Source organism: Ruditapes philippinarum, unplaced genomic scaffold (genome assembly GCF_026571515.1).
Source record: "Ruditapes philippinarum isolate M1 unplaced genomic scaffold, ASM2657151v2 ctg1483_1_1_1_1, whole genome shotgun sequence".
Classification (NCBI taxonomy): domain Eukaryota; kingdom Metazoa; phylum Mollusca; class Bivalvia; order Venerida; family Veneridae; genus Ruditapes; species Ruditapes philippinarum.
Window position 1 is genome coordinate 136,601 of NW_026856964.1, and position 27,517 is coordinate 164,117.

The 27,517-nt window shown below is 31.1% G+C and overlaps 4 protein-coding genes across 4 annotated transcripts; 3 read left to right on the forward strand and 1 right to left on the reverse strand.

The window, feature by feature from the left end:
- Window positions 1–7,554, reverse strand: LOC132748294 (hydrogenase maturation factor HoxX-like). The gene is made up of 6 exons (XM_060737864.1): window positions 7,368–7,554; window positions 6,282–7,010; window positions 2,886–3,159; window positions 1,284–1,477; window positions 654–829; window positions 1–226 (listed from the first exon to the last, which is right to left on the reverse strand). The coding sequence occupies exons 1-6, from the start codon at window positions 7,503–7,505 to the stop codon at window positions 1–3; spliced, it is 1,737 nt and encodes a 578-aa protein (XP_060593847.1). The 5' UTR covers window positions 7,506–7,554.
- A 9,437-nt stretch (window positions 7,555–16,991) lies between these two features.
- LOC132748295 (potassium voltage-gated channel protein Shaw-like) lies at window positions 16,992–19,990 on the forward strand. Its single transcript, XM_060737866.1, has 6 exons — window positions 16,992–17,260; window positions 18,235–18,552; window positions 18,896–19,010; window positions 19,387–19,521; window positions 19,713–19,812; window positions 19,953–19,990. Exons 2-6 carry the CDS (start codon window positions 18,434–18,436, stop codon window positions 19,988–19,990), a joined length of 507 nt encoding a protein of 168 aa, XP_060593849.1. The 5' UTR covers window positions 16,992–17,260; window positions 18,235–18,433.
- On the forward strand, window positions 19,952–21,192 carry LOC132748284 (potassium voltage-gated channel subfamily D member 2-like). The gene has a single exon (XM_060737853.1). The coding sequence runs from the start codon at window positions 20,080–20,082 to the stop codon at window positions 20,848–20,850; it is 771 nt and encodes a 256-aa protein (XP_060593836.1). The 5' UTR covers window positions 19,952–20,079; the 3' UTR covers window positions 20,851–21,192.
- Window positions 21,193–23,341: 2,149 nt separating this feature from the next.
- On the forward strand, window positions 23,342–26,557 carry LOC132748273 (cerebellin-1-like). The gene is made up of 3 exons (XM_060737844.1): window positions 23,342–23,526; window positions 24,395–24,476; window positions 26,097–26,557. Exons 1-3 carry the CDS (start codon window positions 23,380–23,382, stop codon window positions 26,504–26,506), a joined length of 639 nt encoding a protein of 212 aa, XP_060593827.1. The 5' UTR covers window positions 23,342–23,379; the 3' UTR covers window positions 26,507–26,557.
- Window positions 26,558–27,517: the final 960 nt, after the last annotated feature.

The following is a 27,517-nucleotide window of genomic DNA, read 5'->3' on the forward strand; positions in this document are numbered from 1 at the left end:
TTATTCCTGAATTTTATACACAAAATTGTGTAATGATGTTAGAAATTCTCTTGACTTGAAGTTCTCCTTCATTTTTGAGAGCTCGTAATGGCGGTGTTTATCGATTAATTTTATCCAGCTGGCGTTCCTCTGTCTCTTCTTCTGTGATATAATGTCGTCAAATTGTCCATCCTTATAAAGAGTTTTAATTAATTCTGGAACATCTTGTTTAAACTTTTCTTTTCCGCTAATATAATAAATATACTATTAGTAAAATACATAATGATTTTGATATTTTAAATACGCTTTTACAATTATAAAATGATACAATTTGGGTTGATTTCGTTATACAAAACTCACGGTTTAATTGATGTATAATAAGAAACTTACAAATCTAGTAGTTCTTTATCCTTTGGTTATTATTAAATATTCTTAAAGGTATATGCGTAATGATTTGGTTCAGTGAAATATTATTTTGATTGCACACAGTACAACCTTTGAATGTTTCGGACAAACATAATGTTCTAAACGAATTAGGCTTGCAGGCCTATCCGTGAACATATATTCTACTTTGCATTATTTGTAAAGAAATCCAATCAGAGAACACAATTTCCTTAACTCTTAAAGCAAATGCAATGCATATATAAACAGCTCAAAAAAACATGTACACATACTTTGATATTACGTGATCAACTAAACCCAAATTGTGAGCAGTCATTGCAGATATCGGTGTTGTCTCACGAACAAGTTCCCTGGCAGCTGTATGACCAATGCGTGCTGGAAGGAAATATGTCCAATATTCCGAGCCGAAAAGATTCATCGATTTGTACGACGGAGTAAGAAAAACACCCTGAAAATATTGAGGTAGATTTAAAATATGACAAAAAGAATTAAAAGGTGCCTACTATAACTTTGAATACCTTCTGTATCATTTGTATCAGAAGCAGAAAGATATATCTTTTCAAATCTAGCTACCAACTATCAGACAGTTTTATAAATTTTGAAAGGATTTTGCGTACATAAAAAAAGAATGGTTGAGTTGTTCCTCATAATGGTTCAATCTCCCTATACATATGTAGTGATTATATTTATCGAGAAAAAGGGAAACAATTAAACACTTTCATAACGTCAGGAAATATAATCAGATTTTGCGGAATGAAACTTTTCCCCTTTTATTGTAGATGAAAAGTATTGCAAGACTTTAATTTCAGGAAGTTTAAAATGTATCGAATTTCATTGAAATATATATCTTTAAGGTAGACACCGTAAAAAAGATAAATAACATAACGATTTTTTTCCATTACCGGATGAGCAACTGTGACGTCACAAGCTAGTGCAAACATTGCGCCCCCTGCAGCAGCGTTTCCTTGTAAGACTGCAACAGTTGCTTTGTTATGCATTTTTACCGTGGTGCTTATGACATCATTGATTTTGTTTATGTTGATCCATGCTTCCGCCTGCTTGTACATGCTGTGCTCAATAACACACAGATGGATTCCTGTAAGTATTATAATCCTTATGTTATCGTACTTTCATCGTATTTAGTAGGAATCTAGAACAGATTTGTACAAGAAAATAAGGTCCTATTTATAGTCTTCCAAAGAAAAAAAAACGAAATTACGCTAGAACGCGCGGCGTTTATGGATAATTTTAAATCTTGGACGGTTTCAATTTAAGATGTAATTTAATTTCACTTTAGATACTTGATACATGTCCTTTGATGCCTTTCCTGCATAATTTGAGATAAATGTTTAGTATCGACACGATCACGCAAAAGATCTATATAAGTTTTATTCTTTATTTTACACTCCTTAGGCTTTATTTACAAAAAATGTTCTAATACAGTCAGGAAGGTTAACATTCGTGCCTTTTTCATATCGTGTATTGGCTGACAAGTATTCCTCGATTTAGGAGGGTTTTTGTTTTTCTGAACAATGATCGAAAAGTAAACATATCTAAGAATTTGTTCTGTGCTCTCTCATTACTAGTAATTAAAAAAAAATATTTTGAAAATATCAAACTCCTTTATACATATAGATAATAATTGCAAATTATGACAACCTTGTACGTGTATGAGATCTACATTAATCAAAATTTAATGTTTTATGATAATCAACAAGTTGATAAATGGTTGGTTAAGCTCATTTGAAGTTTGTGAAGTTATTTCCAGAACTTAAACTTTTTAGCATGGGCCTATGTTCATTGCTGTAATTTTAACTGTTTGTACATATTTTAAATCTTAATTGCAATCTAACTCGTTTTCATAATATCGTTTGATCTCAACTGAACACAGATTTCTCACGTAGTAAATCCATATGTATCAAATGTATGTACTTTAATAACTTTGTTTACTGATTTATCTCAAATACTTATAGAATTAAACAAAATGGCAATTATCACGCGTGAGCATATTTTAGCTTAAATAAAACAAAATGTTTTGATAAACATGCATCGGTTAAAAACATGAAACAACCTAGATGTTGAAAGAATTAAGTATACAAAAAGAGATTATTTTTTTCTGTCACAAACGTTTTTTTAAGTTTTTAGCGATACAGTTAAAGTGTAATTGGTACATAAATGTAAGTAAAAGAAATCAGGTACATGTAAACATGTTAAAATGACACTTTAAAGCATCAAAAGTTAACAATTTCAAGTGTCAAATTTACTCTTCAATAGGTGTAAGGTACACTAGAAAATGAATCAAAAATTTCAGAACGTTATTATAGTATAAAGTGAAATAATTGAGTTTTAAGGGAACAGTTTACATATATGTATTTAAGTGTATGTGGTCAAAGTGGCAATGTGGCACTCAAACAAGTACGTGTACGCTTCTGTATTATCGTAGACGTACATTGTTGCATACAACCGAGTTCGTTATGTGGCACATTAACAAGTGAAACATGTACCTGTGGAAGAGAATCTCTCGCCACCCATAAGTACAACAACTTTAACATCAGGCATCTCGTCAATTAGCTGTAATGATTGAACAAGTCTCGCAGCCTGGTGTTTATCCATAGCTCCATTATAAAAGTCAAAGTGTACATAACAAATTGGCCCGTCGTGTACCACTTGAATATCATCATAAGCACATGGCTCATTAATCTCGGGTAAATAGATTTCTCTGTTCGCCTCGTGAAGTATTTTCATTGACGGCAATTTGATAGTGTTAGTCTTCGATGCCTGAAAAAATATTAGTTTAAAAGTTTCAGTATAAATTCGCTACATGATGAAGGATGGTATAAGAGTATGCTATATCATGTAATATCTAGATCACTTTTAATTGGGTAAACCTCCAAAACATATTGTATCATAGTTTTGGAGACCTTTCTTGTTGAAAATGGTGTCAGGGTTAATTGTATACATATATAACTGCACAGTGCATTAACTGGATGGGGTAATTAGTTACCCGCACTCCAGAACATGCCCATTGATTGGGCTCATTTTTGCTGGGGTTTACATTTATGTCGCCCTATTCTAAAATGGGTATATACAATTTCTCTTTTTTGGGAAAAAGGGGTTAAAGGTTCAAGAGTTGTAACTTTAATTTTAATAACTCCTAACAGTGTTGGACTTCTGGATTGGTATTATAGATGTCAACATGTGATAAAGCAATTTGTTATATACCTTTATAATTTTGCAGTAATTGTAAAAATTAAAAAAAAAAATTTGGAGATAGACCAAAAATGTTTATTTTTAGATTAAAAAATTACTCTAAAAAGGTTTGCGGAGATATGACAAAGTAAGGTCTAAAATTGTAATCTTTTTTGATTTAGCATTTTTAAGAGTAAATAATTTAAACTATAGAATATTAGTAGATTTTACATTCTAAAGAACATTTTTAGCCAGAGTGGTTGAACCGCTGACACTGAATCATTTTATCTTCGTAAAAAACTATGGTCAAAGTGTAAATTCATTCCACGTGAATCCAAGTGGGCCTTTCTCGATAATAACAATATAAAAAGTGTGCAATAAAAAAGAAAAACAAACATTTACAAAATTTTTAAATGCATGAACTTGCTAAAAAAATGAACATATTTTGAAACCATTATGAAAAATGAAATGATTGTAACATCTCTAAATATTGTGATTTTAAATGATACAGATATAAATTATTATTACCATTTCATTTCATTTCATTTTATTGGCAAATCGGCAAATAAACATTACCTTTGGCCCATTAACAGAGTATCATGAAAAATATGGCCAAAAAAGTTAAATAGTTAACAAATATTACATCATACAATAATATAACAAAAAGAGTACAAGAATTGAAACAATTAAGAAAAGAGTTACATCTTCAAGAGACTGTTGCCCTCAACTTTAATGCATTAGAAAAATAGTGAGTTCACAAATTTAAGAATAAAAGCTTTTTTGTTATTAGTGGACAATATAGTCGAACATTTTAGTAAAGGTAAGCAATGAAATGTTTTTCCTAAATATTTGGTTCTTATAAACAGTATAAATTTTTGACAACATAAAAGGAAGTGGTATTCTGATTCAATAGAGTTATATATACATAGTTTACATTGCGATCGTTTCTGAAATCAATGTATCAATGTTAAAATGTTACCAATAAATTCTTTTTAATTCACACAATTAAAGTCAATACGAACATGCATTCAAGTTTCAAGTAAATTGTTTGTGGTTTAATATCAACGTAATGAAAAAATATCTGCTCAAGTTTCTTAACAATCTTCAAGATTGCAAAAATCGTCGTTTCAAAGATTTAACATCCAGTGAATTTTGCAATCTCCCATATTGGTTTTTGTCGCACAACGTAGATACTGGAACAATCCATGAACAGGCTAATCAAACCGAGCCGGCAACATTTTAGATCATGCCGTATTGTGCTTTAAAAGAATTCTGCTATTATCTAATAAATATAATCATTGATGACCCGGAGAACACTGAAACTCGCAATGCAAACTTAAAATCTATGTTTTGACAAGACAGTGGTATTCCGACCCATTGGAATGTTAAATATCTATTTATTTTGTGAATATTTTAAAGACTTGAAACAATGATTTATCTGAAACTGATGGCAAGTTCAAAACTTCCCCCACAGACTTGATGTTGTTGATAATAAAATTCCAATAGTTTTGTGGAAGTTCTGGCTAACTGCAGTCACAAGTTCTAAGAGACAATAATTTCTTGTAAGGACAACGTCTGATAATGTAAGTAAGTCTGACCTGAAATGGACAAAATATTATCATTAACAATTAAACAACAACAATGCTCGATACTCCAAATAGTTCAAAATAGTTCATACGAATATCCGAATATAGTTATCCGAAACTATGTGATTGTGAAACTTTGAGAAATATATATAAAATAATGATAATACTATGAAACAAATACTAATACAAAATATAAATTCAGTTATAAAACGTATAGAAGCTAAAATATATTACTTACATGCTTCAGAAATCATTTTTTAACTGTTACTTTCCTAAATAGCTGGCTGATTTAGATACGATTGTTGTTGTTATCACTGGAGTTAGAACAATTATATTGTCAGGCCCCTTCAGGTCACATGACATATATTTTTCAACTTGATTGGCTGGCACGAAAGATTAGTCTAAAAGTGTTACATGTGTTGGAGATACGACGTAAAAAGGCTAACAAAAAGCTTTCCATTGGACATAGAACAAAATACAGACGCTATATCTACAAAAGTATGACGTAAATCTTCACAATTTTTGTTTTGGAGATAGAACAAACTAATACTAAAATAAATGTGCAGTTATCTCATTTTTGGTAAAAATGGAGTTAGGACATTTTTAGAATAAGGCGACGATATTGTGACGGCAGAGAAAGGGAAAGCGACAGAAATGTCATATTCAGATGTTCGTTCATTGGTTCATTTTTGCCGGGGTTTCATATTTTGACAACAGGGAACGTGCTTTTATGTTTGACTATGATACAAAAGAGAAAGAACACCAAAACACTAGGCAATCTGATTAATACTAGGGGGCTATGCCCCCTCGTACAAATAAGATAGCCTCGTGTTTCGGTGCTCTTTCTATTACTAATTACATTGTTTACATTTTATCGACTTCAGCAGACAACTAGGTAATTATTTATCTTCTAATCAATACTTAACTAACCCAAACTTAATTATGTAAATAAAATGATCAGTTTATAGAAAGTTTCCGTCTTTATGTTATTTATTTATTTTTTTTATTTTTTATTATTTTTTTTTTTTTTTGGTACTTTTTTCCATTTTATCTCAAATTGTCATCAATATGTTTGTACATGCACATACATAATTTTTATTGGGAAAAAAGGTTTTTAATGTTTACTTTTTTCATTTGTCCGATCCATAAAGCGTTGTCGTCCCCAGCTTTAACCAACATTGCATTCTGTCTTTGTCCTATAAACTGCCCTGGCTGAGCCGCGGTTATCAAATTCTTTAATAATTCGCTTTCTCTTCCTGTTTCAATATGTGCATCAAACAGACGGTATACATTTTCCCCACCAAGTTGTCTAAATCTACCAATTGCTCCTGGTGATGTATCTGACATGCGTATTTTTGCTGAAATCTTTTCCGCTGATTCCTCCCAATCTATACGACGGTCGTCATGTTTCATATTTCTACGAAAGGTTCCGGTGATTTCAGGACAAGAATATTGAGGAGTTGGTGCTATCCCCTGACAATATCGAGACAAAGAGTCTAGAATGCACCTGACTGCAGAATCAGCAATACTGCCGTTATACAAAGACGATTTAGTGCTTCCTTTAGGAACCCTAAATGTATCTGTACTCCATATATGACCGCCATCAAAAACATCTGATGCCTCTACTACAGTAACTCCCCATTCATGTTTGCCTTCTAAAATCGCCCAATCTATAGAACTAGCTCCACGATCTCCCGCTATTCCAGGATGAAGGATCAGACATGGCTTTTGTTTATAAATTGATTCCGGGATTCTTGCTTTAAGAAATGGACAAATGACAATATCTGGCTGAAATTTGTTGATTTCATCTTGCATTTCTTCATTATTCCTAACACTCACAGAACTGCAAACTACCTGTAGCGGAAGTTAAAATGTTTATTAAAGTATGATTATATATACTGTGTGTCAATACTGTAATGTTTCAGATAATCTTGATAATGAAAATGTACGTTACGTTCATTAAAATCCGTCAATTGCATTTCCAGCTAGCATGACACAATCATATAATATTAGAGTCCACTATTTCTGATCACGTTTGATTATTTTAATTAATTTACATGTTATGCTGTGCAAACAGATATAAAATACATCAAAACTATGACTGGCTTATTAAACATCTCTCATATAGTCGACAAAATATGTGTAATTACTCTGCTCCTTTTATTATCTACTGAGTATTAGCTATCTTTATAATTTCGAAAAATTTACAACCTCATACGATTTTATCGTTTCTTCTACTCTTCTTGTTAACGTATTTACAGCTCCGCTCATCAACAAGACCCGGACATGTTTTCGTATAGACACTCGGAATTGGCCCGGTTTCGGAAGCTGGAAATTGTGAACAAACATTAAACTTTTGCAAGTACAGTAAAACCTCGCTAATGAGACCACTAAACGGACTTCGCATACCTGTTCTTCATTATAACGGGTTTGTCTCATCAATGAGTTTGGTATGACAAAAAATGCTATTTAATAAAATATACCGGCTTAAGCAGATATTAACATTTAAACATGAAAATTGTGAACTTTTAAATTTAGAAACATCATAAAAATCATCTATAATACTCATCGGATAAATATTAATTATATTATTGAATGGCAAAAAAGGACATCAGAATACTAGATTTGATTGTGTATAGAATACTAAATCGTTAAAAGTCAACAATTACACAATTAATCAGAAATATTTTGGTCTGATAAAGCATCATTTCCAGCGCAACATTTTTGTATTAACGGTGTTTATGATGCAAATACCACTCTGTTTATCATCATCACCATTGTGTTTAATATTTTTTATTTTTTTTTTTTGCTATTATTATTATTATTTTTATTATTATTATTATTATTATTATTATTATTATTATTATTATTATTATAGATTATTATTATTATCATTATTATTATCATCATTATTATTATTATTGTTTATTATTATTATTATCATTAATATAAATCATTATCATATTTTTTATTTTTATAATTATTATCATTATTATTATTATTATTATCGTTATTACTATTATCATTATTATTATTATTATTATTATTATTATTATTATTTTATTATTATAAATAACTATTATTTTTATTATTATAAATAATTATTATTGTAATTATCATTGTAAATTATTATTGTTGTAATTATTATTATTATTATTATAATAATTTTTTTATTATTTTTATTATAATAATTTTTATTATTATTATTATAATTATTATTATTATTATTATTTTTATTTTTATTTTTATTATTATAATTATTATTATTATTATTATTATTATTTTTACTTTTATAAATTACTGCTATTATTATCATTTTTTATTATAATTATTATTATTATCATTATTTTTATAATTATTATTATTATTATTATTATAAATTACTATGATTATTATTTTTTTAATTATTATTATTATTATTATTATACATTACAATTATTATTATCATTATTATTATTATTAATTTGAGGTATTTCATATGGTAATTTTGCAATTTAAAGCTTTCATTAGGAAAAACATTTTCATTACGTATTTTATAATTAACTAACTCTTACCTACAAAAATTACTGCGTTTAAAAAACTGTCTTACAATTAATTTGTAACCATGATATGTGGATACATTTGATAATCAAGATATTTCTTAGCAATATAAACTATAAATGAAAGGCATATAAGAAAGAAAAAAAGATTGTTTTATGAAAATACAAGCCAAATAAAAAAAAAACAAACAATAATATGAACAACAATAAAAATCCGTTATAGAATACATAATTTTACATATATGAATATGTGTTTATTTAGACAAAGCCGATGACGCATTTGAAAAAAAAATCTTTCTAAAATAGATAATAAATTGAATGTTTTATTATCACGTAATAATTCTATTTTCGAAGGTTATAAATCTATAATTTTGAAACCCTCACATAGAAATAACAAAGAAAGAAAGGAGTGGTGGGGGCGGCGGGAACGTACGGTTCAGATTGTTTCCCTTTTCCATGTTGTTTTAGCTTTGACATTGTTCAACATAGATATTCAGTTTAAAGTATCTTGTTCTTTTTTACATTTGATTTCACTTGCAAGACTACATTTTGTTTCAATATATTCCAAAATGAATTCAAATACTAAAGTACCAGACCTCTCTGCTATTATAATAAAATTTTAAATACCTTGTTCATAATGCTGTTCATTTTAACAATGAAATTACAATTCCAAGCTTTTTGTAACACATACACATGAATTTATTATTGTAACGATTCGTTTCACAGCCCAACAAGTTATTACGCCAGTCTTTAATAAAGAATAAAAATTTAAATTCGAAATCTATATTGCCACATAAATTCTCAAATATACTAATATATCCAGTTTTTTAAATGTTTGAATAAAAATAACTTGACTGTATAAAGTATCCTTTATTATCCAATGTAACTTTTATAAAAAATAACGAAAAAAGAGACTGGCAAAGAAATAAACAATTTAAACAAGAATTCTAAAATGATGCAAAGCGTTAACAAACACTCATTGCGCATGACATATTATTCTGTTTAATTTTGAAGTTTGAAAATCTTTAAAGTGGGTTGGTCTACAATTGACAATTTTTTTCCGGAAGTACTTTAATATTGTAAAAAGCAAAAGAAATTATCATTTTGGATTTTATTTATAATTTTATGCTTGAAAATAAAAAAAAAAAAAAAACAACAATTGTTGATAAAGTTCTTAGTGATTTAGTTTTTATATTATGAATAATGCTATTTTGTTTTTGAGAACATTTTATTATATGATATACAACGTAAAACACGTATTATTGGATCATGTATCTCACACTTTCCAAAAAACCATCCATACATGATATTTCTAGATACTAAATAATATTGACATTATTTCTTTTTTTTATTACACACATTCCATTATAGAATAATCAGCTTTCACAAAAATATTGCAACATTCTAATCATAAATTGATAAAAAGAGGATGACTTTTATTCACATTTCAAAACGACTCTCTTTAAAGTCATAGACAAAAACTATACAAAAAACACCCTTTTGAATTACATATTTTCTCGAAAAATATTCTGTTCTGTCAGCCGTTTACTCGATTACTTTTGAACCACATTTTAAGTAAGATGGGGTTGCTGTAAAATGCATTTAATATCATCTCAGTGCATTTTCTTTTCTGTTTAAATGACTTGTAACACGTAAGTTAGAAATAACATTTACCATAATAAACTTGCGTGACGGCTACAACTACATTTTATTTCAAGTCTATTTTACCTAAATATTTTGACCTCGAAACATCGATAATGAAAACCTATATAATCATATACGTATGATTAATAATCATTTAAACTTTAGAAACAAGTATATTTGAAAAACAAATTACATCTTCTTCATGATCATGACCATGATCACCTATAAGTTGATAATGCCTTACAGTAAATTTTTGTTTTCATCTCGTAAATCCTATTGATTTTTAAGTTTGTCATGAAACAATCATGATATTTTATGAGGTAAATATATTTTGAATTAGTATGTCATTTTTTTGAATTTGTGGCCAGTTTCGACGCCCTCCTGAGACTAAGAAATAAACTGATAGGAGTATAATCTAATGTAAACGTTAATTTACTGGATTACAGATTCAGTTAATTCCAAATGAAATATCTTTCAGTAAATATCGTTGTTTGTGAGTATTTGAGTATTCAAGTTGATACTTTTCTGCTTAGATGTAATAAATAAGGTTTTAAAAAAGGATTACCCAAAATAATCAAAGTAAGAACGAGTGAACAGCACTGGTGAATACCTTTGGTGTGCAGATCATTTAAGTACAGGCTCATAGATTATGGTTGATTTAATGGTATATGCCAAGAATAATTGATTTTGTCTAGCATCTTGAATAAATTGAAACATATCAACTGTCAGATTTTCAATATTACGTTTCAAACACGTGATGTTTTAATATAAATCATTATTTGGTTAAGCCTCGTTGTCAAGTCCAGTCTCATAATAGTTAACATCTAATGCATATCGTACCCCATAAAGCCCTGTTGTTACTTTCAGTATCCAAAAAATCTATATCTAGGCACCAGCCTAGTCCAATATAGGTTTTGTAGTTGTGTAAGAGTCCAGGAAAATCAGTATTGTATTCAACAATGTATAAAGAATTCTTTATTTCATTCATCAGTTTTTAGGTCTAGACAGAACCTTTTTATTTGAGTATAATATAGAAATGATATGGATATTTGGACTCGGAAAATGTAAAAGAGGCTAGACGGAGTACAATAAGGATTTAACAGGGTTTTCGGACCTGAAAAAAAACGAGACTTGATTGAGTAAAATAGTGATGTGATATAGGTTTTTTTTGACTCGAGAAAAGAAAACTTGGCTAAATTGATCAAATTTGATCCAACAATGATTTTTTGTTATAAAATTATAATTTAAATCATTTTAAGTCATGCTGATTTATTTTATCGATGGTGTATTAAACATCAGATGTGGTTGAAGCGTTTCTTAAAAAAGACATCTTAATGTTACCATAATTGCTAAATGGTATAAGAATTTTTGTACAGAAAGTTTAATTAATCTTTTAAGTGATATATGGTGTAAGTTTGTCTTGTTTTTGTATTGTATGACAAGAATTTGTGCATTTAATATGTAGGTAATGTACTAGTGCTGATGCATTGCAGTTGCACTCCATTAAAAGTGCAAATAATTTACCGCCACATGATTATATAATAATTTTACGAGCTATATATACATGTTTTTACAGCATAACAATCAGTTGTGGTAAGAGATATTACAGACATTACATATGAAAACGTGATCTAATATTCATGCGTTGTGATTGTTTGACATAACTTAAGTATATACATAAGTTGGTTTACCTTAAAGTACTTCACTTCAGTGTTGTTATATTTTTCTGGTCCTTCGGGATCACTGATGCCAGCACTATTAAGTGTTGAGAATTGAGTACCGCTCAAGCCGGTGCTAGGGGCGTGAGGGATGTTGCACGTATTCATTATTGTATTCATTATCCCTCATGTACAGACTCAATCAAACCGAGTCTGCAATTTTCATGTAATTTTGTTGTGCTTATGAGGGATCACTTTGTTTCCAGATTGTTCGCATTCTTTCTTAAATAGCTTAACTGTTTTGCAATCGTGTCAAACGCCAGATACATAAAACTAAAGTTTTCTACTACAATAATAGTAGCGAACAAATAAGAAATATATATGTGTCAATATATACTTTTGTACAAAGAGTTGGGATTGCCCCATAATGATTTTTTTATACAACTCTATTCTTTAAATAAGAAGTTCCAAAAAAAACAACAACAATAAAAATATCGAGTATAAAAAGGAGGGTATGATTTAATGATGAAGTAAACATTTCCCAGTCAGTCTAATTAGGGCTAGCTTATAGATAGATTTATTTCGGCAAAGGAAGCATATACATAGTTGACAATATAACATAGGATAAAATAATGAGCATTATTAAATACTATATCACATACGAGTAAAACTATGACATGCTCACCAAAACCAAGGATAACACAAAAAAGGGCAAAAAAGCTCTTATTTCCATTGTGGTCCTTTGTATTGGCGGCATGACATAGAGAGGCAAACCTTAATATGATCATGTTTAAAAATACTAATAAATCATAAAAATGTATATCACAGTCAAATCTTGAGTTAATAATACTCCTGTTTACAGCTAGGATTTAAAACACATTACTAAAATTGTAATAAGATAAATAGAAGACAATTAAAAATCCTGAGTCGAAATATGTAAAAAAATGTTTAAAAAAAATTTAAATACTGTTCATAAGATGACATTTGATGGCAACCTTAAAACTTTGTAACCTGTTGATCTCCGTTAACTTTACAGGTAAATCATTCCATAATTTAATACCAGAGAAAGCAAATGATTTAGAACCCTGGCCTTTGACCTTACGTAGACAATATCCACCCTTTTGACTAAGTCTTGTACTATAATTATGAATGGAATCTTGTGAAATAAAGTATTCAGACATGTAATCCGGAGATAGGCCATTTCTTATCTTAAAAACATGACACAACATTATCTGTTCAACTCTTTTGTGGACCGGTAACCAGTTAAGGGACTTAAAGTGGGATGGGTCAATGTGGGTTCTAGAGTCCAAGTCAAGTACAAATCTCATTATTTTGTTTTGACAAGTTTGTAACTTATTTTTTAAAGACTGTGTCAAGCTATTATACCAAACATAGCATGCGTAATCATAGTGACACTGAATAAGAGACATAACCAGAAGTTTCTTGGTATGCTGAGTAAGAAACTCTTTCTTGCGGTAAAGAAATTTTAACCGAGAGTTGGCCTTCTTAAGAACAGACTCGGCCATGGCGCAAAATGACAGATTTTGGTCTATAGTAATCCCAAGATACTTGATAGATGAAGTTGATTCAATGGATGTACCAGAACAGGTTATATGCAGGTTAGATTGTGACCTAAGTTTTTGCCTGGACCCAAATAAAATTGACTCGGTTTTACCCAAATGCAATGATAACTTATTGTCCACTAACCATTGGCTGACCAATTCCATATCATCTGTCAATGCCTTTTCAACAACAGACAAACTTTTACCAGATACAAGGATACCAGAATCATCAGCATACAAAAGCAATTTATTTTTGACCACAGCTGACATATCATTTACATAAATTAAAAAGAGAAGGGGTCCAAGGATTGAGCCCTGAGGAACACCACATGTTATTTTGGAATTGGAAGAATAAGTACCAGAGACATCTACAAGCTGCTGTCTATCTGATAAATATGATTTGAACCAATTTAGGACGTCAATACTAAGACCTGATGCTTGCAGTTTCATTAAAAGAATGGAATGGTCGACTGTGTCAAACGCTTTCTGCAAATCCAGCAGCACCATACCAACAACATTACCTTTATCATTTTCATACCTGATAAAGTCTGTAAGGTGAATCAGACAAGTATCAGTAGAGAAGCCACTCCTGAAACCTGATTGAAATTTATACAGCAGATCTTTATCCTTAAAATAAGCTTCAACCTGGTCATAAACCACCTTTTCAAGGATTTTAGATACAACATTTAAAATGGACACAGGCCGGTAATTACCAACAGACAATTTGTCGTTCTTTTTATAGAGGGGAACAACTCTTGCAGATTTAAGATCATCAGGGACTTGACCTTGTATAAGGGATAAGTTTATGATATGAGCTAATGGACTAGCAATAACTGGGGATCCATCTCTGATAAAACGTGAGGGTATACCATCTAAGCCAGTAGCTTTTTTGACACCTAATGAAGTTAAGTATTTAAGAACTTTACTTTCAGAAACAATGGAAAAAGAAAAACTGTTTGCAAAAACACCCTTGTTTGCATAAAAAGTATTAACAAAATTCGTACCAAATTTATGCATACTTTCTGGCAACTTTTCAACAAGTTTACATGCAACTGTTGTATAAAATTTTGTTAAATGATTCAGCAATAGGTTTCTTTTCAAAACACACATTATCATCAATATTTAAACAAATATTTGAACTGGTTGAAGATGAACCCTTCTTGGAAGGCAAACCAAGATTTTTAACAGTCTTCCATAAAGAGGTTGAGTCATTTTTGTTCTCATCCAGTGTATTAGTAAAATATTCCTTTTTTGCTTTGGCAACAAGATACTGAACTTTGTTCTTGAGAGTCTTAAATGAATCATAATTATCACAGTTTCTATCACATTTATATTTATTAAAAGCTTTATCCCTTTCATTAATTACACTAAGAATGTCTGAGTCAATCCATGGTTCTGTTCTCTGTTTAATTCTGGTCTGTTTCACAGGTGCTATATTGTCTATCACAGATAAAAGTAACTGTTTAAATATATTCCAGGCATCATTTACATTATCACTTAGCAAAACAGGAGATCAGTCAGTATCTAGAAGACTAGCTTGAAAGTTATCTTTGTTATAATTTTTCAAAGATCTTAAAGTGACATTGTTATGAAAATAAAGAGGAATTTTACTGACTTTTCTTGTACAAAATATTAAGCTATGATCACTAAATGAAGTATGAATTACACCTGACTGAGTAATTTTATCATTATCAGACACCAATATCAAGTCAATAATAGTTGCACTTGTAATACTAACTCTAGTAGGTTCTGAGATCAATTGTTTGTAATGAAACATATTAATAAATGACTTAAAACATTGCAAAAGAGGATAAGACTTAACTTTAGACACATCTGTATTAAAATCTCCTAAAATTATAGATTCACATTGTAAAAAGTCACTACTTGACGAGCATAAAGAGTCTAAAATTGTATAAAAGTTTAGTTGCACAGGAGGTCTATAAATAACACCACATAAGATAGGTTTTGATTTTGGTAAAAGTATATCAATCCATGTAGCTTCTAATTCTTCATGCTTGAGATCATCACGTGTGTTGTAGGATAAATCCTTCCTGATATAAATACAAACGCCACCCCTTGTCTGTTTCGATCCCTGCGCTGAATACAATAGTTGTCGATGTTAACTTAAGAATCTGGAACTGAGTCATCTAACCATGTTTCGGAAACACAAATACATGCGGCTCTAGATCTACGAGCTACAGAATTAATTTCATGTAGTTTTGGTAAAAGACTTCGAGTGTTTACATGAATAAAATGAAGACCACGTTTATTGAAAACTTTAAAATCACTTGTGGTGGAACTAGAAGTGTCAGTGCTTAGAACACGTTCCCTAGCAAGGTCGCGTTTTTTTTTTCAGCCGAAGCAGAAACACTGATCAACAATTTAAAGGTAAATCCATGTTCAATATGATTTCAGGATCAAGATCAGGATCAAAATTAAAAACTCAAACATTCTCTAAACAATATCTTCATAGATTTAATATCAAACTTTGGCTTGATAGGAGAGGACTTGAAAATGCATATTCATAATATATCAATTCTGCAATACTTTACAAGATATGAGCATTTAACAGTTGATTAAAATATTGATTTTGATCCTCAAATTAAGACTTATTTTAATCCGATAATTCTTGGACTTGTAATACTATTACACAAGTTTATCCCAAAAACAGGACCGTTTCTTTGCATTAAAGCAAATGTTTTACATTTTGTTTATGTACTACATGACTGTATTAAAAATTTAGTCTAATACAAACTATTTTAGTTATCATAAAGCAATCAAAATACAATTAGGATCAAATGATTGTAATCGTGATTTATTAGTGTACCATTTATCTCTGTGTAACTGATAAGGAGAGATCACTGCGTAGGAGACTGCTGTAAGATATGAATAAAAAAACCAAAGTTGTCTCCCTTATAGTAACTGTCAGAACAGAATTTTACACTTTGTACGATCTATGGTTATTTCAAGAAAATTTTAGCCAAAACATCGAGGTGTCGATCACATCTTAGTTATTTGTTCTTACACGTGCCAATAATCGAATTCAAGGGCATTTAAGTCAAAATTGAGAAGGTCGACGCTCGATCATGTTCGTTCACAATAATTCTTTTATCTTACTATCTTAAAATCGTATAAAGTTTGAATGAGTACTATGAATCTTTTTTTTTTATTTTGCCTGAAAACTGTATTAGAGAGTCCTTAAAATAAGGTAATAAACAAATCCGTTGGAACCGCTGTTCTATATATTATTTGAGGGGTCATATTATATCATATAGTTAAATGTTTATAAAGATGTAAAGAACTTAGTCACATTTGTACCTCTTAATAGTTGCTTTGATTTTTATTCGGTTCTACATTACCGACTGAGCCTAGAAAATAACGTTACCAAAGCGAAGATATATTGAAATGCTGCTATCGCGACCTTGAAGCATACCTTTATACAAGACAGAAACGCTGCGCATGTCTGCTGACTTCATTGAAAGAGTAAAAATAGTTACAAAAGCATAATCATCTTAAAATCTGCTGTAAAAAGTTTGTTGCTTCAAACTGATATTATAGTGTGCTGTTTCCATGTTCATTAATTAAGGTTTACGGAATATTCCCGGATAAATGTGAAATTTAGTGTAATATCTTTGACTTGATATATCTAAAGCATTTTACAATATTCAGCAACAGCATAAACAGGCTAATTAGGTTTTGGAGTATGTACACATCATGTTTAGATAGAACGTCTGGGTTTGTTTTTGTTTGTGTGTTTTTATATAAATCGGATACATTTCACTTACTTCATATTTACCTACTAGGTTGTGTTTTCTGAACCGATGGACTTGAGTGTGTACGTTTTTGAATGGAAATACACTTATATGTATATAATCGAAAACTATTTGACCAAGGTCGTATATCTCGGGCCTGTAAACATTTGATAAGATGGCATTAGAACTATTGTCCCAAGGCGTGGCGGTAACGTAAGTCTGACCTGAATTCGAACCCGGGACCCTCGTATTACCGGTATGTTGGTCTACCGGCTGAGCTAGCCGGCCCCTTACACATTCTCTCCCCTAATAATTGCACACTTCTACAACTTTAATGGTGTTAACATTTTATGCTATATCATACGTTTAATTTATATATTCAATGATGTCTTCATCAGTTGCGTCTACTATAACATTAATTTTATTTTATATTTCAGTTATACTTATGCTATCGGATTATATGGAAAAATAACAGGCTTTTAGCCTCTGTAGAATCACTGTTGTGTTCTGTTCTAATAAATGCATTGATATTGACAAGTAAGTATAAATCTACAAAGAGTATAAGCATCAGTCAGGTTTTGTGCATTATGCACTATTATATTGGTTATTGTTTACTTCACGTTAATGTTTTATAGAGAACAGCCGTGAGTTGTTACATTTTCCTCTAATTTTATGTAAACTGCTGAAATTATATATAATTATTACATACAATCAGAGGATTTACTATAATTTCAGCACAATAAACAATCGTCGGTTCGACAATCATACTAGTAAGTGTCTCAATATATATAATTATATAGAACTACGTCAAGTTTATTATATTCAGCCTTGATCATTTATATAAAATGCAACAAATCCTTGCTAATTTCTAAGACTTGTTACGGATTATTTGAAAGATAAGGCAGATTTACGATTGTTTTCAGATTCGAGTTCAGCTAAACAACTGTTAAAGGCAGGGTCAACAACGATCAGTCGGTAAAAAACCTTTGGATTTAAGTTAACTCGTGAGGTATCAATATCTGAATTTAGATCATAAAGGAAGAAATCCAAACCTGATTTTAGAACAGTCAGTGAGATATCAACACTTAAATTTATGCCAGGAAATGAAATATAACAACGGTAATGAGTATGGAAAACAGTATGTCGTCTGCAATTGAATCTAACAGACTTCTGGAAGGAAATGATTCTGGAAATGAAACGCTGACCTTTAATATTGGAGGAGTTATATTCGAAACTTATAGGTACATTTATTTTGTGTCTTATAATGTGTACATGCAATATAAAATCATACAAACAATTACATTCCTTTAATCATTTACAATAATACATGTAATTGGGATTTGATAATGCTATAAAAAAGACTTCAAGAAACTGTTTTATGTTGTTAACATTAATTGTTTTAATAAACGATGTATGGTGTCTACGAATAATGAAAATGGATCCGTTAAAGTCGCCAAATCAAGCAAGTATCACATCTGCGGTTGAATTTTGTACCTACATGTATATTTTTTCGAAATAATAAGATGAATGTATTACTTTAACACCATGATTAATAAAGGAAGACAACCTATTATATCATTACAGATCTACAATAATGCGAATTAAAAGCGGTCCTCTGACAGACGAAAGCTTTTTGGAGGCTAATCATAGACCTGGGAAAAATGACTACTTCTTTGATAGAGACCCTGATGCTTTTAAGGTTGGAACATGAATTCATTCTTTTCTGTTCTATAAAACAGTAATGTTTTCAAAGTAAACGTGTTGTTTACGTATTGTTTTAGAATTAGAACGTATCATTGGTACGGTTTTACCCGATAATGACCGAGTAAAATCAATTGATGAATTTATGATATGATTGGGATTTTACCCGAATAACCGAGTAAGATCATTTGATGATGATCTTCAAAAGTTATGCTTGCGATTTTACACAATAAATGACCGAGTAAGATACTGAAAACGTTCCCATTGATGATGAATGTCATTCAAAACAGCATGCATTGTATAGAAACGATTCTATGTGTTTTTGTTCTTATTAATAAAGTTAAGTCATATTGACTGATGTATCATTTTTTCAGATAGTGTTAAACTTTTTACGAACTGGTAAGGTTTTCATCCCGTCACACATCGATGGTCCGCTTGTTAGGAATGAACTAATGTTTTGGGGATTGACTCCTGATTTGGAAGTGATGATCAGCGGGGACATTTCATTGGTAGGTATATTAATCCATACATCTGCTGGATTTAAGGTCCATTATGACTCAGAAATACTTTTAGTTGTATTTCTCAAAAGCCTTTTAGTTTGGTGTACTTAAAGTATAGATCTACAAAATACTCATCTAATTGTGTATTAATTATTGTTTGGAAGTCAGTTTTATAAATAGTTTATTAAAAATACAAATAGGGAGCTGTCATACAAGTGTTTCAACATTCTGGTGTATTTGAGATGGAAATAGAAAAAATGGTAGACTTTATCAGTGTTTACAAAACAAACACATGCCAAGGTATCGAAGTTCAACATATCTCGGTCTCTGGATCTTCCACTGAAAAAAATGAAGTTATTTACGAATATAAAGCTGGGAATTGTATATTATTTGTTTGTTATGTATTATATGAATATTTTTACATTTGTCTATTTTTTCAGCCTCGTTCTACAAATGGACATTTAGCAGGTGTGACTGAAAACAGAAATATGTCTCCTCACACTGGAACGGGAAACAAAATCTGGAATATTCTTAGCAACCCGGAAACATCAATATGGGCGAAGATATATGCCGGGATATCAGATTTTCGTTGCTGCAACAACACCATATTTGCAAACTGTTTCAACTGTGGAAACCAGTACCACTGTGGACCGGGGCTATAATAAAGTCACTAAAGAACCGGTTGTACTTTTTGAGGCTACCATCATATCTTTAGTATGCTGTTTATTCTTTACCGTAGAATACATCTTGCGACTGTTGTATTCACCAAACAGGAAAAACTTCATTTTGTCTTTCCTTGGTATAATAGATTTCTTGGCTATCCTTCCAGAGTGGCTGTCCTTTGTCATTGAACTTCTTGTAGCGGAAAATTTGTCTGTCTTCAGGGTTTTCTGTGTTTTGAGAATTTTCCGTATCCTCCGTCTTTTAAGAATTTTTAAACATTTTAAGTTAATGCTTGGAACGGACGTTTTCGTGTACACTTTAAAGTCTTGCTTTGGGCAGTTGATTTTTATTACTTTCCTTTCATCCATTCTTGTTGTATTCTGGGGAACTGTAATATACAGCGCTGAGTTTCCTGGTTATGAAACAAAATATCAAAGTATTCCAGACGCGTTCTGGTGGGCAGTTATAACAATGACAACCGTGGGTTATGGCGATATGTTTCCGGTAACTACTGAAGGCCAAATAGTGGCTTCTTTATGTGCAGCATGCGGTCCACTGATAATTGGACTTCTTGTTGCTGTTCTAGTTAATGGTATGATCAACAGTTCTAGGAAGTTACAGGGCAGTAGGCAGAGAACTGTTTTAAAAAACGAACCGTTAGCAAATGTTAACTAATTTATTTTTTGTATCACATTTCTTGTGTTAAATACGCGGCCGTGACCGAGGGGTTAAGGTGTCTAACTACAACCAACCTTCCCCTTAATTATAGCTGCCGGTTCAAATCCCACTAGGGACCTTTCATGTTATGAAACTCGCTAGCTAGATAACAGAATTCATATGTTCTAATCAGGTACTTGCCTGCGCTTGAAATAATGCTTGAAGGGGCATTCGAGGTGCTCCTTCACCAGTAAAGCTTGTCAAGTACGCCATATGAACTTTACCATGTTAGTGCGACTTTAACACAACCAACAAAGGTATTTTGTGTAAATAAACTTCTAAAGAAACCCGTATCATCTCTACTATACATGTAAACTATCTTCCTTTTTTTTGCTTAACAGATTTATTAAAGTGCCTGAATTTATAATTTGATTATTATATATATCTCATAATCTATATACTCTTAAAATAAAGGTTTATAATTGTTCATATGTTTTTCTTTTGTTGTATACTTACACCAAACAAATAAAAACAAAGTAGAAGCAGTCATAACAGGCCGCGATATTAGAAAAACGTCGACTGGAAAACATTATCAGTAATTTTCGAACGCATTTAACTCGCTCCGTCTAGTCAGATGTTAACAAATGTCACGGGTAACAAACTTTAAGCTACAACACAAAAATCTTCTAGGCAAAGAACCAGTTTAATTGTTATATTTTTTTCATGTATATGGTTTTGCTAAGGCAGAGAAAGTGTTTCTGTAGCCCTTTCTTGCAGATACCATAGCCTATTTTGGAGATTGCAAGTTTTTAAATTATCTGGCTATTGTATACATGGGATAATTTTATTATAGATTTAAAATGTTATGACTAATATGCTCTCAAAAAGATGTCTTTTCCTCTCGGGTTTTGGAGATTGAGATCAGAATAAAAAGAAAAGTGTATAGGACATTGAAGGCAAGAGCTTGGAATTTAATGTGGAGTGCTAGCTTACGAAGCCGTCGACAAGAGTTAATTTTCATGTTAATAAACGGCATAGAGAGGTTGTTTTATAAAGTTAACGTTACATGTATATACTTCATCTTGTATTCTAGACTTGATGATGGTAGTCAATCCGCCTTTCCAAGTACTGAGAGTACGGACCCAAAACATGCCACCATTCGTGTCCTTAAAAGTTACCAATTGCCAGAATGTGACCTATTCATTTTGAATTCAGTAATTCACTGAATGATTTTGCGATATGCTTCCAGTTTTTCACAGAAAACTTTCATCAAATATTTGCGATTCCCATTTATTCTTTTATCCGTTCAATTTTTCAAATAAATGAAAATTTCCGAACATTAAATATTATATTACATTACGATACATAGTAAAATTCACCATATGATGCGAAGCATATCCCTTTGTTTTGTTTTACCTTATAAAGTTCATAGTAATTCGTATAACCTTATTATACGGGCACAGATTATTATCTATGATAGTGATGAGAGATTAAACATGTGCTCAAAGAGTACAAGTTCGTGAAGTTCAGTACTGATCAGTTAAGATAATGTTTTGATATTTTGGACTCTTTTGCGTAAGCCATTTCTACGAAAACAAGTGACGTTTCGGTGTTTAGTAATTTTCATACATGATGATTCTTAAATGACTTTTAACGAGAAGAGATAAGGACTTTAATTGAATAGTTAGTTAGGCATCACTTGTGACTTTAAGTTTTATAAATTCTTCATCTCAGGGCTTACTTAAAATAGAAATGTAGCATACTAGCAATGAATGAATGAATGAATGAATGAATGAATGAATGAATGAATGAATGAATGAATGAATGAATGAATGAATGAATGAATGAATGAATATAAAAAATAAGTGAATAAAAAACAACAACAACAACAAACAATACAAAAACGAATCGAAATACCTTCAATGACATCATTGTGAGAATTCATGGTTCACATTCCATTATGATTATAAAGCCCGGGTTACCGAAGATAAATATTGATTGATATATTACAAAATATGCTAAGCTCGGAACGCATGTTTAAATTCAAAGTAGTGTGTCTCTAGATTATTCTTATTATTATTGTTTATTTAATTTTTTTTCAAAACAAACAATACAAGGAAAAAGATATAAAAAGGGAAAAAACAAACAACAACATATACACCAATTTTACTACATACAACAATAAAATATGAATTGGTTAATACATGCATAGAATTATAACACTTAAAAATGACACTATTACTTACGTTAAGGTGGACGCAGTGCTGTTCTTAATTTCATAGCACATGCAGTAAATCTAGCACCATTTCTAATATTTCTGGTAATTGTTTTCTTGTTATTGCAACGAAGGCCGTCACACTATTTCTTTTCTTTTTAAAAAAATGCACATTTCTGTTAATATTTATACAAAAATAAAAATTATGTTACTAGTATAAAGAGGTTTACTAAAAATAGAGTACCGACAATAAAATGACCAGCACGTGTCATAGATTCTCTATATAAACGTTTACCGAACGTATGTAAAGTCAGTGTCGAGTTAGATACAAAATGAAAATACTATTTCTATTTTCGGTCGTTTATTTTCTAAATGTTCAAACCTGTTTTTGCGTTAAAGGGTCCGATGATAACTTCAAAGGGAAGAACACGATCAACGGTATTCTAGAAAGACTTAAGGCAGCTGAAAAACAAATACAGGTACCTGCTTTGTTTCTTATACTCTGTTTCACGTCATACACGTGCTTTATCACGTGACGTCGCTTGGCCTAGTCTGAGACAAAAATGTTTGGTTCCAAGCCTAGTTTACTATATAGGCCAGTTTTTTTTAATATTAAGAAAAGTTCAATATATAGCATGTTATGCTTTTTAAAGCTGCATACATCCAGATGAGCCAAGCTGTTTCAATAATATCAAACATGAGAAAAATGTACTACTTAAGTAAAAACAATTCAAGACTGACGCAGTAAAGGCTATTTTTGCAGATGTTGACCTTTTTTTGCAATGTGTTTGTTACTTTCCATGTTTACACACAATATTAATTTTTACTTTTAAATACATTTTCAAAATTTTCATGAAAAAAATGCATCAATCTGCAGGTACGCTGCTTTAAAATGAATATTGTTTCGTCTTAGAACAGGGCAAAAATGTGTTTAAATAAACAAGGTATAAATATTTGATATAAAACATGTCGGGCGTATGTAGCATTGGATATTAACCAACTGTCATAGCAAACACGTAAACAAAACTTTAGTTGTTGTTGTTTTTTATTTCCATACAAAATACTAAATTACTGTAACTGTACTTATAAAAACACATACTAAGAGATAAAAGATGGTTTAGATAAAATGCGTACTTTTTCCTGTAAAGTGTACACTGCATCTACAACATCTATATATATATATCACTCGGTTCGGGCCAGTGTTCAATAAAGGTTTGACTAAGTACTCGTCCAATAGAGGTCAGTGTTATACTCAACAATGCATTATATATATAATAACTTGAACATATCTTCCATATTTACCTATAGATGTGTTAAATGTTTATGTTATTGATGTTGTTATTTTAGGTACTTCAGAAAACAATCTCTGCCCACCAAGACAACGGCAACAAAAAATTAAACTTGGCTAACACGCGATCCATTACCAATGGTATGTTAAAGCAAAATACATTCTGGTATTATGCCATCTTGATAAACTTAAATTTGAATACACCATCTGAGTAATATGTTTGATCAGGTTTTATACCATCTGTGCATAATTATGGCAATTTTGTAGTATCATATACTGACTGGGTATACTTAATTACTGTACCATTATTTCTAAAAAGTTTGCGATCTGCGAAATGTTACATGGAATAATGTCATCTGAGTTTACTAAAATTCAGGTATTATGCTGCCAGGGTAAAGTTGTAATTTTAAATAATGCAAATTTATTATAATTTATACTTAAAAATGAATTATACAGCAGTTTAGTGTCCAACTTTATTTGTCATCCAATGAAAACGCTGTATTTCTTAAAAAAGATGTGCGTTAATTTTCATAGAAGTACAAAAGTCGATACTATATCGAATTCCGTCCATAGTCGACTTCTATTTTTCATAGTACTTCATAAAACCGCGTAGTGGCGTAATACAGTGAATGATAATGGGGCCAAATAAAGCTTGACACTAAATATGTTAGTATTCATCCGTGCTGTTCTACAGAAATTAGAAACATTCTCCTGTCGCTATCGCTCCCGTCGAAGTTTCTAATTTCTGTAGAACAGCACGGATGAACACTAACATATACATGGATGAAATAAAATGCATATTTTCATTTTCATATTTTCATTGTAAAAATATATTTTTTTCTCTGCAATGAAACATGTTTTCCGTATTTTCACTGGTGTCTTTCCAGACTTTTTTCTTCAAAATTCATATCAAATATAAATATAAGGAAGTCAATCTAATCGTTAGGTCAAAAAAGTATGTAACGAGCAGATGATGCGATTTTCATCTCGATCATGATGTGAAAATTATCATATTTCACTCGTGGCTACCGCAACTTGTGAAATATTTATTTTCATTCCACCCGATTAAAATAAATCCCATATTCATAGAAAAAAATATCCTAGTAAAGATTACTTATGTTATATGTATAATGCCGCCATTGTATACTAGAATCTAAGATTTATTCCATCTGGAACTATATCATTTTAGAATACTTATAGTTTATGCCATCTTGGTACACATTTAGAATATAGCTTGGTTTACATTTGTACCTTTAAAGGTATACACAATCAGTGATTAGGATAATTTTCGCGTTAGTCGGTTATCTTTCAATTTCTAATCTAAGACGGATAATTTTTCCTAACGATCATGGCTTTACATAATGATTGCTGTCACTGCATGAAGATCGCTCTTTTCATACAGCGATGATACATAATTATAAAAATGACATCTTGTATCGTGATACACTGGATTTATACAAAAAAGTTAATGATTGAACACTTTACCTAAAAACGCCCGGTTAGCTCTGATAAGTAGAGCGGTGGACTTTGAATCTATTAGGTTCCCGGACGACGCAGGTCACTTTTGTTGTGATTGATCATGAACTCTTTTCTACGGTCATTTGCACTGTACCTCTGCTCTTGTATGTACAGAAGTAATCAGTTCCTTGCAAAAGTGAAGGGAACTAGTACTGGTAAACTGCTTGACAGCCTGCCCAGGAGCGATGCGGTGGCTGAACTGTGCTCTGGCACACTTCACCTAATTCATGTTTTTCATTTCAGGTAACACGGCAATCGGTTTTACGGCATGTTTGTCGGTGTCTGGAGACGTCAAATATGAACGTGATCAGACAATCATTTTCGACAAAGTATTTACAAACGTAGGTCACGGCTACAATTCCCATTCTGGCGTTTTTACTGCCCCGCGGAGGGGATTATATGTGTTCCATTTAGCTGCTATGGCACGTTCAGAAACGAGCAAATTACTAGATCTTGTTAAAGACGGAAACAGATTGGACACAGCATATGTCGGTGCCCATGGTGCGATTGACTATCAGTCTGTCTCTAAAGAATGGGCTCTGCAGTTAGAGCAGGGCTCTCAAGTTTGGATTAAGGAAGGCAGTTATCATGGAGATATAATAGATGGGTGGTGTAAAACGGCTTTCACCGGCTATATGGTGGGCGCAATGTGATGTCATGATAATGTTAATATTAACAAGAATAAATACATGTACAATGCTGAAGTTTGAGTATTATCTATTTTAGCACAATTGTGAAGACGTAATGAGGCTTATTTGTCCATACTTTCGTTCGCAACCCTGAAACTACCAATAACTTGAGTCGTTTGTCAATATGTGTGCATGAACAAAGTAGAACTCGAACCTATATCCATAGATAGATAGACAGAAGATACCCTAACCAAAATATGCATTTATTATTTACAAAAGTACATTCATAATAAGTACTCAATATCTCAAACTTATAGTCTATAATGAGGCTGATTTTGTTGTTAAAGGTCTTGTTCACATAACCTCTTCGCAAATTAGATCGTTAACATTCTATTTTATAATGCGGTCCGACCAATATTCTCCGAAGTTTCAAGGAAAAGGGCTTACATCCGTTTGTCAATATAGGTTACTTCCTTGACTGGAACACTGCACTTTATTATCATTCTGTCTTGTTTCCTTGCGTAGTTTAAACAACAATATAAGCGCTTTCGAAATTTAAATTTAGAAATAAAAAGAAAAAAAGTCAAAACAATATGAGCATTCGGTGGATAACATTATAATGTCTCCAAAATACTTATTTACCGTTCGTAAGGGGACGTAAATATGTGTATATAAAATGATAAAGGTGATTGAATTATTTCCCTTTGATATATATAGCAAGTGATTAATATTCAAGAGTTGACAGGTTGTGTTTAAGTAACACAGGGGGTAAGGTCTCTGGTTTAATCAAGGGACACTGTTTGAGCTGCCAAAAATGCAGTAAAACAAGGTTTTAATCCTTAAATAAAATACATATATTAGACTGATACATGTACCCTATTTCAAAAGAAATAAGCTCATGAACTTTAGATGCATGATCTAATAATAATAAATTTACTGCACTTTGAAATGTGTCACAAAAATAGTCCTTTTGGGGGCTTCATGGTTATCAAGGCAGGTTAACACAATTCTTGACTTTCAGTGTATACTCTTTTA